We start from the raw sequence: 15,031 nt of genomic DNA on the forward strand, positions 1-15,031 counted from the left end.
CACTAGCTTGCAGTCAGAGCCTAATGACCAGGGTTGGTATAAAAAGAGCACATGAATGATACAGTGATCAGGCCTCTTTACTTGTGAAAAGCATTATAATTGTTTATGTAGTAACCATAATTACAGTACTAACTTTTCCTGTATTCCTTTTCCTTGGGGCAACTGAATATGAGCTTAGGCTAGAGCAATTAAATATTGGATAACTTTTCAGTTAGTTAAAAAAAAAAACTATTTAACTTGCTCACCCCAACTTATCTACCACAAGCCTGTAGGTCTACCATCTCGAATTTCCTCATACATATTTAAAAGTAACTCAACGAATAGTTATAAAGTAGGCTAGCTAACACTAGGAAGAAGATACATGCTCTCTACATAGAATTCATGGGCGCTTGGCTTGGAGCAATTTAATGTAACACGTGGCGAACGTTGATGACGACGTTACCATGGCTACCAAGAATTTCCGATGTGACCGCTGATCCTCCGGTTCAAATAAAAGCCATATAGTTTGCCAACGTCCTACTAACAATTTTGGTAAGTTGAAGTAACGCTCTCACGAAGGAATTTTATGATAATGAAAGTTGCCTAAGTTAACACACTTCGTCATGGCTCAATTATTGCAACTTGACAGTAGTAGCTAACAAGCTAGCTAGCTGAGGTCCTCTGTCCAGTTTGTTCATTGGTACTGACAGTGGCACTTGGCTTTGTTATGATGGAAGCTATTATTCGTTTTCTGGGTGGAAATTATAAAGAATTACTGTACATTAAAATATTACATGTCCGTGCAACAATATCTTCTTCTATTTCTGAATGAATACAGATAAAGTGGATCTGAAATGGACATCAATGATGTAGTAGTCCAGAAGCTTCACACATAGTATAGAACTGTGTTCTTCTCTATCAGAGTAATAGCTGGTGATCAAGAGGTAAGTGTCATTTATGTTTTACAGAATGGTATCTTCCACATTGCTATGGTTATTAGAGAATTGACATTGACCTCAATGACCGTACAGGTGAATGAAGACACTGGAGCCAGAGCCAAGATGGCAGCCATGGCAAGAAACATCTCCAAGGACTGGACCTACCTCTATGAGAGGCTCTTCTCCAAGCTGTCCGATGAGGGCTTCCACGACATGTGGAGCATTGGTGGCTTCCTCGTCGTATTCATCTTCTGCACCATCGTCATCACCCTGACTCTAGCTGTCATATTCAGCTGGTGCTGTGGCTGGTGCTTCGAACAGCCGATCCTGGGGTCCAGCAAGATCAGCGTGCTGCTCTCGCCACCAGAACTGTCCAGACAGAAGTCTATGCAGACACAGGCACCCAGTTTATCGAAACAGAGCCTGTCCAGACAGAAGTCTATGCAGACACAGACACCCAGTTTATCGAAACAGAGCCTGTCCAGACAGATATACACCTCGAGGTCTGTGATGGATCCAAAGCATCCCATAGAGTCCGTTTGGAATCCTGAGTCTGTGCCCGATGTGCAAAAGACTGAGAAAAGCAGCAAGAACAAGAAGCTTAAAGCTGGATCTGCGAAAGTAAAGAGTAAAATCCAACCTGCATCCAGGATTGTGAGGAACAGAGATGTACCAGTATAGCTTCGGGCTACCAGACCAAATCTGCTTTTGTACCTATGTGTCTGACGGACCTCTGTGACAGCCTCATTAGATGTTTCAAGTAAAGCCTTTCAATTTCAAGTTGTATTAGTCATCTGTGCAGGATACACATGGTAAACACTGTCCAATGAAACGCTTACTTGCATTTTTGCTTTCCTTACCAAAACGATCAGTGTTTTGGAAACACGTAAGGTTAGGCTTATATGTAGTTGTTGTAGACATTTAGTGTCAAACACAACATTATTTGCAAGGGGCCTGTCATTGATTTGTGCAAAATACACATTTAAATGAAAAGGAGTCTCCGCACACTCAGGATCAATGCACAACTTTCTATTGATTTAGGCTGAGCATTCGGTCGTCAGACCTTCATCAGTGCACAAGACACAGGCATCAACAACCAGGGTTGTGTAGGTTACTTTCTAAATGTAATCTATTACAGTTACTAGTCACCTGTCCAACACTGTAATTAGTAATGTAACTTTTGGATTACCAAAACTCAGTCATGTAATCAGATTACTTTCAGATATTTTTGGATTCATTTCCCCATTAGAAGAAGACTTAAAAAGATCCATCAAACGCATTTGGTGTGTCGTCAGAGTGGTCTCTGATTGGTGGTCATCATTTGGTGTGTCATCATAGTGGTCTCTGATTGGTGGTCATCATTTGGTGTGTCATCATAGTGGTCTCTGATTAGTGGTCATCATTTGGTGTGTCATCATAGTGGTCTCTGATTGGTGGTCATCATTTGGTGTGTCATAGTGGTCTCTGACTTGTCATCAGACTCACTCAGGTGGAACAAAATTCTGTCAACGACAATGAGAATGTCATTATTTTGCTGTCTACTTCTAAAACATTTGAAGATGATAAGATGTTTTTTATCAAAGAAAATCTTGTTCAAACCACAGACTTTTATTTGGGATCACACTCAAAAGATTGGTCACGCTCATCACTTTCCCCTGTATTACTGAAATAGGACACAACGAGGCAGCATTTAGCTACTCTTGAACATTTCAACACCATGTTGTAGTTAGTCGGCCTATGTAGGCTGTGTTTCGGACTCCCCCTGCTGGTTAAAAGCTGCAATTGCACTTCACAGAATCTTCATCCCTCCACCGCACATTAACATCATCCAAAGAGCCCATATTCCTAAATGGTTTCAGATTCGGAGTGCTGATCGAGGATCAGTTTTGACCTGATCCTAGATTTGAGATTATGAATACGGGCCGAGGACTCCTGGAATACCAGAGAGAGTGAAACATATCTGGGAAATAGAGATGGGAAGCTAGCTGGCAATACTGAACTAATTCATTTCACTCTAAAAAAAAAAGTGTGAAGTATTATACAAAATCCACACTTTTTGTTGGTATTATTCGCTCAAGACAAAATGTTTCCGAACCTTAACCAAACGTTCCGAACACTGAACACACCCCTCGAGCCGTGACGTATCACGTGACCCACCATTCTTCCGGTACAACAAGGAAGAGTGGAATCGGAGAGATGTGATACCGCTAACTTGCTAATAATGTAGCTATTGTTTCGTTGTGTATCTATATTAATATATTTGACCTCTTACAATGTCAGAATCACCAGATACACGCAGTTTGGTTTCTGCGTCATCCCAGCTCAATTTAATGGAAATAGATACGGTGAGTTGGACTGTCGCGCTTATGGCTGTTTCTCAACAGTTTTTGGTTTTCTTGATAGATAGCTAAACCTAGCATTTTGGGGGGGATAGATGCGCTAAATATGAGAGTTTGTTTGTGCAATTAAAGCTGTAGCTAGCATTAGTCTTATTTTGCTGGTTGTCAAATGTGTAGCTTGCTAGTGGGCTACTTTGTTGTCTTTTCTTTGGCTTAGCACAGCCACGATATACGTTTAATATCCGATTAAAGATCGCTAGAACCATAGAATTAGGTAGAATAGTAATATAATGAGATGTCTATGACTAGAGCGACCACGGAGCTCGATAGACTTCATTGTGCTGAACACATATTGCATACCTTATCTATTCTCCTCAGATCGACGATAAAGAGTTTGACATTCCCCAAGTTGACACCCCGCCTACATTGGAGAGCATCCTGAATGAGGTAACTGGCTCTCATCTTTCAATAACTACATATTCCATTTCAAATGCTGCAGGAATCTGACATCTTCTAGCTCCCCGACTTCTTACAGAACAATACAATGTTGTGTAAGGAAGTCAACACATTGGGGTAGCCAGCCCTACATCCATATCTGGGCTAACAGTTGTGATACTTCCGTCTCCTGTTTTAGCCTGAGGATGAGGAGGAGCCCTTCATCCTGGAGGACACGTGTCTGCTGAACACAGAGAACATCGACGCCCACTCCTGTGAGACCTCCTCACTGGCCAGCTCCGACAGCGGTGACCGCACACACCTCAAACGGTAGCCCACACACACTCTCAGCTATGTCTTACTATACTTGTGAGGGCTTTATGGGGACCAACAATTGATTCCCATTGATAATTATGTTTTCCCTAAACCTAACCCTTAATTCTAATCCTAACCTTATACCTAACCCATAAGCCTAAAATAGCCTTTTTACAAGTGAGGACTGGCAAAATGTCCTCACTTCTCTGAATTTTAGTTGGTTTGCTATTCTAGTGAGGACTTCTGGTACTCGCAAGTATGGTAAAATGTGTACACACACAGTTTTGTATCGCTATCCTTGTGGGGACCAAAGAATGGATTCCCAATCCAACATCCTATTTTCCCGAACACTAAATGTAACCTTAACCCTTAACCTAACTCCTAATGGGCAGGTTTTGAGACCCTTCTGTGATGGGCTGTATTCAGCAGGTTACATTATGCATTACGGGTACAGTTAACTGACATTTGTCATCACAACTGAGATTCTAATTTAACAGTATCCGTGTGGTGTGTGTGTGTGTGTGTGTGGTGTGTGTAGGAAGAGGAAGACAGTGGAGCTCAGCACTACAGTCCATGGCTCTGTGCTCCGACACAGCATCCTGAAAGGCATCTCTGCTCAGATAGTCTCAGCCGCTGTGAGTCACACACACACACACACCCACCACACTCACAACCAACACCACACACCACACTCACAACCAACACCACACACACACACACCACCAACACCACACAACCAACACCACACACAAACACCACAAACACAACACGCACAACACAACACCACACAGCTTTCAATTTGTACATTTTGTCATGCATCACTGAAATGTACTTTTTCCTTCCTTGTTCTTCAGGACAAAGTAGATGCTGGACTGCCAACTGCAGTAGTAAGTACAGTCATCACATACTATACTGTAGTGCTGCTTTCACCCTTTCTAGACTGTCTTCTCTCTGTTTCGACACTGTCTTCTCTCTGTTTCGACACTGTCTTCTCTCTGTTTCTACACTGTCTTCTCTCTGTTTCTACACTGTCTTCTCTCTGTTTCGACACTGTCTTCTCTCTGTTTCGACACTGTCTTCTCTGTTTCTACACTGTCTTCTGTTTCTACACTGTCTTCTCTCTGTTTCTACACTGTCTTCTCTCTGTTTCTACACGGTCTTCTCTCTGTTTCTACACGGTCTTCTCTGTTTCTACACGGTCTTCTCTCTGTTTCTACACGGTCTTCTCTCTGTTTCTACACGGTCTTCTCTCTGTTTCTACACGGTCTTCTCTCTGTTTCTACACGGTCTTCTCTCTGTTTCTACACGGTCTTCTCTCTGTTTCTACACGGTCTTCTCTCTGTTTCTACACGGTCTTCTCTCTGTTTCTACACGGTCTTCTCTCTGTTTCTACACGGTCTTCTCTCTGTTTCTACACGGTCTTCTCTCTGTTTCTACACTGTCTTCTCTCTGTTTCTACACTGGTCCTCTTCTCTAGTTAAATGTCTTCTCTCTTTCTAGACTGGTCCTCTTCTCTCTGTTTCTAGACTGGTCCTCTTCTCGAGTTAAATGTCTTCTCTGTTTCTAGACTGTGTCTGGTGTGATCGTAGTGGGAACGTCTCATGGCCTGGCTCTAGTGTTTGGTAAGTCCTTAACATATCAGTGATTAGTACTGCAGTCATATAATCATTGACATGAGCCAGTGCAATGCATGGTTAAGGACAAGGTAGTAACTAACTAACTAAGTTGAGGTTGTGTGAACTCTGAATTCAACTGAAGATTGTTATATATTTAGTTGGTTGTTGTCTCTCTGTCTGTCTGGGCTAACTCTGAATGGATAGGAAAAGGTACATTCTTCCAATAGCTCTGTGTCTCTCTCTCTTTCTCTCTCTCTCTGTCTCTCTCTCTCTCTTTGTCTCGATCTCTGTTTCTCTCTGTCTCTATCTCTCTGTCTCTGTCTCAGTCTCTCTCTCTTTCTCTGTCTCAACCTCAGGCTCGATCTCTGTCTCTCTGTCTCTCTTTCTCTGTCTCTCTGTACAGTCATATTGTAGACATTGGGCTCAACATCGGCATGTTGTCATATTGTAGACATTGGGCTCAACATCGGCATGTTGTCATATTGTAGACATTGGGCTCAACATGGGCATGTTGTCATATTGTAGACATTGGGCTCAACATCGGCATGTTGTCATATTGTAGACATTGGGCTCAACATCGGCATGTTGTCATATTGTAGACATTGGGCTCAACATCGGCATGTTGTCATATTGTAGACATTGGGCTCAACATCGGCATGTTGTCATATTGTAGACATTGGGCTCAACATGGGCATGTTGTCATATTGTAGACATTGGGCTCAACATCGGCATGTTGTCATATTGTAGACATTGGGCTCAACATCGGCATGTTGTCATATTGTAGACATTGGGCTCAACATCGGCATGTTGTCATATTGTAGACATTGGGCTCAACATCGGCATGTTGTCATATTGTAGACATTGGGCTCAACATCGGCATGTTGTCATATTGTAGACATTGGGCTCAACATGGGCATGTTGTCATATTGTAGACATTGGGCTCAACATCGGCATGTTGTCATATTGTAGACATTGGGCTCAACATCGGCATGTTGTCATATTGTAGACATTGGGCTCAACATCGGCATGTTGTCATATTGTAGACATTGGGCTCAACATCGGCATGTTGTCATATTGTAGACATTGGGCTCAACATCGGCATGTTGTCATATTGTAGACATTGGGCTCAACATCGGCATGTTGTCATATTGTAGACATTGGGCTCAACATGGGCATGTTGTCATATTGTAGACATTGGGCTCAACATCGGCATGTTGTCATATTGTAGACATTGGGCTCAACATCGGCATGTTGTCATATTGTAGACATTGGGCTCAACATCGGCATGTTGTCATATTGTAGACATTGGGCTCAACATCGGCATGTTGTCATATTGTAGACATTGGGCTCAACATCGGCATGTTGTCATATTGTAGACATTGGGCTCAACATCGGCATGTTGTCATATTGTAGACATTGGGCTCAACATCGGCATGTTGTCATATTGTAGACATTGGGCTCAACATCGGCATGTTGTCATATTGTAGACATTGGGCTCAACATCGGCATGTTGTCATATTGTAGACATTGGGCTCAACATCGGCATGTTGTCATATTGTAGACATTGGGCTCAACATGGGCATGTTGTCATATTGTAGACATTGGGCTCAACATCGGCATGTTGTCATATTGTAGACATTGGGCTCAACATGGGCATGTTGTCATATTGTAGACATTGGGCTCAACATCGGCATGTTGTCATATTGTAGACATTGGGCTCAACATGGGCATGTTGTCATATTGTAGACATTGGGCTCAACATCGGCATGTTGTCATATTGTAGACATTGGGCTCAACATCGGCATGTTGTCATATTGTAGACATTGGGCTCAACATCGGCATGTTGTCATATTGTAGACATTGGGCTCAACATCGGCATGTTGTCATATTGTAGACATTGGGCTCAACATCGGCATGTTGTCATATTGTAGACATTGGGCTCAACATCGGCATGTTGTCATATTGTAGACATTGGGCTCAACATGGGCATGTTGTCATATTGTAGACATTGGGCTCAACATCGGCATGTTGTCATATTGTAGACATTGGGCTCAACATCGGCATGTTGTCATATTGTAGACATTGGGCTCAACATCGGCATGTTGTCATATTGTAGACATTGGGCTCAACATCGGCATGTTGTCATATTGTAGACATTGGGCTCAACATCGGCATGTTGTCATATTGTAGACATTGGGCTCAACATCGGCATGTTGTCATATTGTAGACATTGGGCTCAACATCGGCATGTTGTCATATTGTAGACATTGGGCTCAACATGGGCATGTTGTCATATTGTAGACATTGGGCTCAACATCGGCATGTTGTCATATTGTAGACATTGGGCTCAACATCGGCATGTTGTCATATTGTAGACATTGGGCTCAACATCGGCATGTTGTCATATTGTAGACATTGGGCTCAACATGGGCATGTTGTCATATTGTAGACATTGGGCTCAACATCGGCATGTTGTCATATTGTAGACATTGGGCTCAACATCGGCATGTTGTCATATTGTAGACATTGGGCTCAACATCGGCATGTTGTCATATTGTAGACATTGGGCTCAACATCGGCATGTTGTCATATTGTAGACATTGGGCTCAACATCGGCATGTTGTCATATTGTAGACATTGGGCTCAACATCGGCATGTTGTCATATTGTAGACATTGGGCTCAACATCGGCATGTTGTCATATTGTAGACATTGGGCTCAACATCGGCATGTTGTCATATTGTAGACATTGGGCTCAACATCGGCATGTTGTCATATTGTAGACATTGGGCTCAACATCGGCATGTTGTCATATTGTAGACATTGGGCTCAACATCGGCATGTTGTCATATTGTAGACATTGGGCTCAACATCGGCATGTTGTCATATTGTAGACATTGGGCTCAACATCGGCATGTTGTCATATTGTAGACATTGGGCTCAACATCGGCATGTTGTCATATTGTAGACATTGGGCTCAACATCGGCATGTTGTCATATTGTAGACATTGGGCTCAACATCGGCATGTTGTCATATTGTAGACATTGGGCTCAACATCGGCATGTTGTCATATTGTAGACATTGGGCTCAACATCGGCATGTTGTCATATTGTAGACATTGGGCTCAACATCGGCATGTTGTCATATTGTAGACATTGGGCTCAACATCGGCATGTTGTCATATTGTAGACATTGGGCTCAACATCGGCATGTTGTCATATTGTAGACATTGGGCTCAACATCGGCATGTTGTCATATTGTAGACATTGGGCTCAACATCGGCATGTTGTCATATTGTAGACATTGGGCTCAACATCGGCATGTTGTCATATTGTAGACATTGGGCTCAACATCGGCATGTTGTCATATTGTAGACATTGGGCTCAACATCGGCATGTTGTCATATTGTAGACATTGGGCTCAACATCGGCATGTTGTCATATTGTAGACATTGGGCTCAACATCGGCATGTTGTCATATTGTAGACATTGGGCTCAACATCGGCATGTTGTCATATTGTAGACATTGGGCTCAACATCGGCATGTTGTCATATTGTAGACATTGGGCTCAACATCGGCATGTTGTCATATTGTAGACATTGGGCTCAACATCGGCATGTTGTCATATTGTAGACATTGGGCTCAACATCGGCATGTTGTCATATTGTAGACATTGGGCTCAACATCGGCATGTTGTCATATTGTAGACATTGGGCTCAACATCGGCATGTTGTCATATTGTAGACATTGGGCTCAACATCGGCATGTTGTCATATTGTAGACATTGGGCTCAACATCGGCATGTTGTCATATTGTAGACATTGGGCTCAACATCGGCATGTTGTCATATTGTAGACATTGGGCTCAACATCGGCATGTTGTCATATTGTAGACATTGGGCTCAACATCGGCATGTTGTCATATTGTAGACATTGGGCTCAACATGGGCATGTTGTCATATTGTAGACATTGGGCTCAACATCGGCATGTTGTCATATTGTAGACATTGGGCTCAACATCGGCATGTTGTCATATTGTAGACATTGGGCTCAACATCGGCATGTTGTCATATTGTAGACATTGGGCTCAACATCGGCATGTTGTCATATTGTAGACATTGGGCTCAACATCGGCATGTTGTCATATTGTAGACATTGGGCTCAACATCGGCATGTTGTCATATTGTAGACATTGGGCTCAACATCGGCATGTTGTCATATTGTAGACATTGGGCTCAACATCGGCATGTTGTCATATTGTAGACATTGGGCTCAACATCGGCATGTTGTCATATTGTAGACATTGGGCTCAACATCGGCATGTTGTCATATTGTAGACATTGGGCTCAACATGGGCATGTTGTCATATTGTAGACATTGGGCTCAACATCGGCATGTTGTCATATTGTAGACATTGGGCTCAACATCGGCATGTTGTCATATTGTAGACATTGGGCTCAACATCGGCATGTTGTCATATTGTAGACATTGGGCTCAACATCGGCATGTTGTCATATTGTAGACATTGGGCTCAACATGGGCATGTTGTCATATTGTAGACATTGGGCTCAACATCGGCATGTTGTCATATTGTAGACATTGGGCTCAACATCGGCATGTTGTCATATTGTAGACATTGGGCTCAACATCGGCATGTTGTCATATTGTAGACATTGGGCTCAACATCGGCATGTTGTCATATTGTAGACATTGGGCTCAACATCGGCATGTTGTCATATTGTAGACATTGGGCTCAACATCGGCATGTTGTCATATTGTAGACATTGGGCTCAACATCGGCATGTTGTCATATTGTAGACATTGGGCTCAACATCGGCATGTTGTCATATTGTAGACATTGGGCTCAACATCGGCATGTTGTCATATTGTAGACATTGGGCTCAACATCGGCATGTTGTCATATTGTAGACATTGGGCTCAACATCGGCATGTTGTCATATTGTAGACATTGGGCTCAACATGGGCATGTTGTCATATTGTAGACATTGGGCTCAACATCGGCATGTTGTCATATTGTAGACATTGGGCTCAACATCGGCATGTTGTCATATTGTAGACATTGGGCTCAACATGGGCATGTTGTCATATTGTAGACATTGGGCTCAACATCGGCATGTTGTCATATTGTAGACATTGGGCTCAACATCGGCATGTTGTCATATTGTAGACATTGGGCTCAACATCGGCATGTTGTCATATTGTAGACATTGGGCTCAACATCGGCATGTTGTCATATTGTAGACATTGGGCTCAACATCGGCATGTTGTCATATTGTAGACATTGGGCTCAACATCGGCATGTTGTCATATTGTAGACATTGGGCTCAACATGGGCATGTTGTCATATTGTAGACATTGGGCTCAACATCGGCATGTTGTCATATTGTAGACATTGGGCTCAACATCGGCATGTTGTCATATTGTAGACATTGGGCTCAACATCGGCATGTTGTCATATTGTAGACATTGGGCTCAACATCGGCATGTTGTCATATTGTAGACATTGGGCTCAACATCGGCATGTTGTCATATTGTAGACATTGGGCTCAACATCGGCATGTTGTCATATTGTAGACATTGGGCTCAACATCGGCATGTTGTCATATTGTAGACATTGGGCTCAACATCGGCATGTTGTCATATTGTAGACATTGGGCTCAACATCGGCATGTTGTCATATTGTAGACATTGGGCTCAACATGGGCATGTTGTCATATTGTAGACATTGGGCTCAACATGGGCATGTTGTCATATTGTAGACATTGGGCTCAACATGGGCATGTTGTCATATTGTAGACATTGGGCTCAACATGGGCATGTTGTCATATTGTAGACATTGGGCTCAACATGGGCATGTTGTCATATTGTAGACATTGGGCTCAACATGGGCATGTTGTCATATTGTAGACATTGGGCTCAACATGGGCATGTTGTCATATTGTAGACATTGGGCTCAACATCGGCATGTTGTCATATTGTAGACATTGGGCTCAACATCGGCATGTTGTCATATTGTAGACATTGGGCTCAACATGGGCATGTTGTCATATTGTAGACATTGGGCTCAACATCGGCATGTTGTCATATTGTAGACATTGGGCTCAACATGGGCATGTTGTCATATTGTAGACATTGGGCTCAACATCGGCATGTTGTCATATTGTAGACATTGGGCTCAACATCGGCATGTTGTCATATTGTAGACATTGGGCTCAACATCGGCATGTTGTCATATTGTAGACATTGGGCTCAACATCGGCATGTTGTCATATTGTAGACATTGGGCTCAACATCGGCATGTTGTCATATTGTAGACATTGGGCTCAACATCGGCATGTTGTCATATTGTAGACATTGGGCTCAACATCGGCATGTTGTCATATTGTAGACATTGGGCTCAACATCGGCATGTTGTCATATTGTAGACATTGGGCTCAACATCGGCATGTTGTCATATTGTAGACATTGGGCTCAACATCGGCATGTTGTCATATTGTAGACATTGGGCTCAACATCGGCATGTTGTCATATTGTAGACATTGGGCTCAACATCGGCATGTTGTCATATTGTAGACATTGGGCTCAACATCGGCATGTTGTCATATTGTAGACATTGGGCTCAACATGGGCATGTTGTCATATTGTAGACATTGGGCTCAACATGGGCATGTTGTCATATTGTAGACATTGGGCTCAACATGGGCATGTTGTCATATTGTAGACATTGGGCTCAACATCGGCATGTTGTCATATTGTAGACATTGGGCTCAACATGGGCATGTTGTCATATTGTAGACATTGGGCTCAACATGGGCATGTTGTCATATTGTAGACATTGGGCTCAACATGGGCATGTTGTCATATTGTAGACATTGGGCTCAACATGGGCATGTTGTCATATTGTAGACATTGGGCTCAACATCGGCATGTTGTCATATTGTAGACATTGGGCTCAACATCGGCATGTTGTCATATTGTAGACATTGGGCTCAACATCGGCATGTTGTCATATTGTAGACATTGGGCTCAACATCGGCATGTTGTCATATTGTAGACATTGGGCTCAACATCGGCATGTTGTCATATTGTAGACATTGGGCTCAACATCGGCATGTTGTCATATTGTAGACATTGGGCTCAACATCGGCATGTTGTCATATTGTAGACATTGGGCTCAACATCGGCATGTTGTCATATTGTAGACATTGGGCTCAACATGGGCATGTTGTCATATTGTAGACATTGGGCTCAACATCGGCATGTTGTCATATTGTAGACATTGGGCTCAACATGGGCATGTTGTCATATTGTAGACATTGGGCTCAACATCGGCATGTTGTCATATTGTAGACATTGGGCTCAACATGGGCATGTTGTCATATTGTAGACATTGGGCTCAACATCGGCATGTTGTCATATTGTAGACATTGGGCTCAACATCGGCATGTTGTCATATTGTAGACATTGGGCTCAACATCGGCATGTTGTCATATTGTAGACATTGGGCTCAACATCGGCATGTTGTCATATTGTAGACATTGGGCTCAACATCGGCATGTTGTCATATTGTAGACATTGGGCTCAACATCGGCATGTTGTCATATTGTAGACATTGGGCTCAACATGGGCATGTTGTCATATTGTAGACATTGGGCTCAACATGGGCATGTTGTCATATTGTAGACATTGGGCTCAACATGGGCATGTTGTCATATTGTAGACATTGGGCTCAACATCGGCATGTTGTCATATTGTAGACATTGGGCTCAACATCGGCATGTTGTCATATTGTAGACATTGGGCTCAACATCGGCATGTTGTCATATTGTAGACATTGGGCTCAACATGGGCATGTTGTCATATTGTAGACATTGGGCTCAACATCGGCATGTTGTCATATTGTAGACATTGGGCTCAACATCGGCATGTTGTCATATTGTAGACATTGGGCTCAACATGGGCATGTTGTCATATTGTAGACATTGGGCTCAACATCGGCATGTTGTCATATTGTAGACATTGGGCTCAACATCGGCATGTTGTCATATTGTAGACATTGGGCTCAACATGGGCATGTTGTCATATTGTAGACATTGGGCTCAACATCGGCATGTTGTCATATTGTAGACATTGGGCTCAACATGGGCATGTTGTCATATTGTAGACATTGGGCTCAACATCGGCATGTTGTCATATTGTAGACATTGGGCTCAACATGGGCATGTTGTCATATTGTAGACATTGGGCTCAACATGGGCATGTTGTCATATTGTAGACATTGGGCTCAACATCGGCATGTTGTCATATTGTAGACATTGGGCTCAACATCGGCATGTTGTCATATTGTAGACATTGGGCTCAACATGGGCATGTTGTCATATTGTAGACATTGGGCTCAACATGGGCATGTTGTCATATTGTAGACATTGGGCTCAACATGGGCATGTTGTCATATTGTAGACATTGGGCTCAACATGGGCATGTTGTCATATTGTAGACATTGGGCTCAACATCGGCATGTTGTCATATTGTAGACATTGGGCTCAACATGGGCATGTTGTCATATTGTAGACATTGGGCTCAACATCGGCATGTTGTCATATTGTAGACATTGGGCTCAACATGGGCATGTTGTCATATTGTAGACATTGGGCTCAACATGGGCATGTTGTCATATTGTAGACATTGGGCTCAACATGGGCATGTTGTCATATTGTAGACATTGGGCTCAACATCGGCATGTTGTCATATTGTAGACATTGGGCTCAACATGGGCATGTTGTCATATTGTAGACATTGGGCTCAACATGGGCATGTTGTCATATTGTAGACATTGGGCTCAACATCGGCATGTTGTCATATTGTAGACATTGGGCTCAACATCGGCATGTTGTCATATTGTAGACATTGGGCTCAACATGGGCATGTTGTCATATTGTAGACATTGGGCTCAACATGGGCATGTTGTCATATTGTAGACATTGGGCTCAACATGGGCATGTTGTCATATTGTAAACATTGGGCTCAACATCGGCATGTTGTCATATTGTAGACATTGGGCTCAACATGGGCATGTTGTCATATTGTAGACATTGGGCTCAACATCGGCATGTTGTCATATTGTAGACATTGGGCTCAACATGGGCATGTTGTCATATTGTAGACATTGGGCTCAACATCGGCATGTTGTCATATTGTAGACATTGGGCTCAACATCGGCATGTTGTCATATTGTAGACATTGGGCTCAACATCGGCATGTTGTCATATTGTAGACATGTGCTATTTCATCTCTCCGGGTGGTTTGTGAATAAGGTCGTTTGTCTGTGTCGTTCATCCGGCTGGTCCAGACATGTGTTGTTGTATGTAGTGTGGTTGTCATTCACTACT

At 42.9% G+C, this 15,031-nt stretch overlaps 1 protein-coding gene across 1 annotated transcript in view; it reads left to right on the top strand.

Annotated features, from left to right (window-relative positions):
- Positions 1-3,087: 3,087 nt before the first annotated feature.
- The window catches only part of LOC139402522 (vacuolar protein sorting-associated protein 8 homolog), a gene marked incomplete at its 3' end in the record, with an annotated part of 46,697 nt that continues 34,753 nt past the window's right edge, over positions 3,088-15,031 (top strand). The window contains exons 1-6 of the mRNA XM_071146516.1: positions 3,088-3,262; positions 3,635-3,703; positions 3,891-4,021; positions 4,545-4,641; positions 4,861-4,893; positions 5,574-5,628. Coding sequence (XP_071002617.1) covers positions 3,191-3,262; positions 3,635-3,703; positions 3,891-4,021; positions 4,545-4,641; positions 4,861-4,893; positions 5,574-5,628 — 457 coding nt within the window. The remainder of the gene's footprint in view (positions 3,263-3,634; positions 3,704-3,890; positions 4,022-4,544; positions 4,642-4,860; positions 4,894-5,573; positions 5,629-15,031) is intronic.

The sequence above is a fragment of the Oncorhynchus clarkii genome, unplaced genomic scaffold, assembly GCF_045791955.1.
Source record: "Oncorhynchus clarkii lewisi isolate Uvic-CL-2024 unplaced genomic scaffold, UVic_Ocla_1.0 unplaced_contig_8910_pilon_pilon, whole genome shotgun sequence".
In the NCBI taxonomy this organism is placed as follows: domain Eukaryota; kingdom Metazoa; phylum Chordata; class Actinopteri; order Salmoniformes; family Salmonidae; genus Oncorhynchus; species Oncorhynchus clarkii.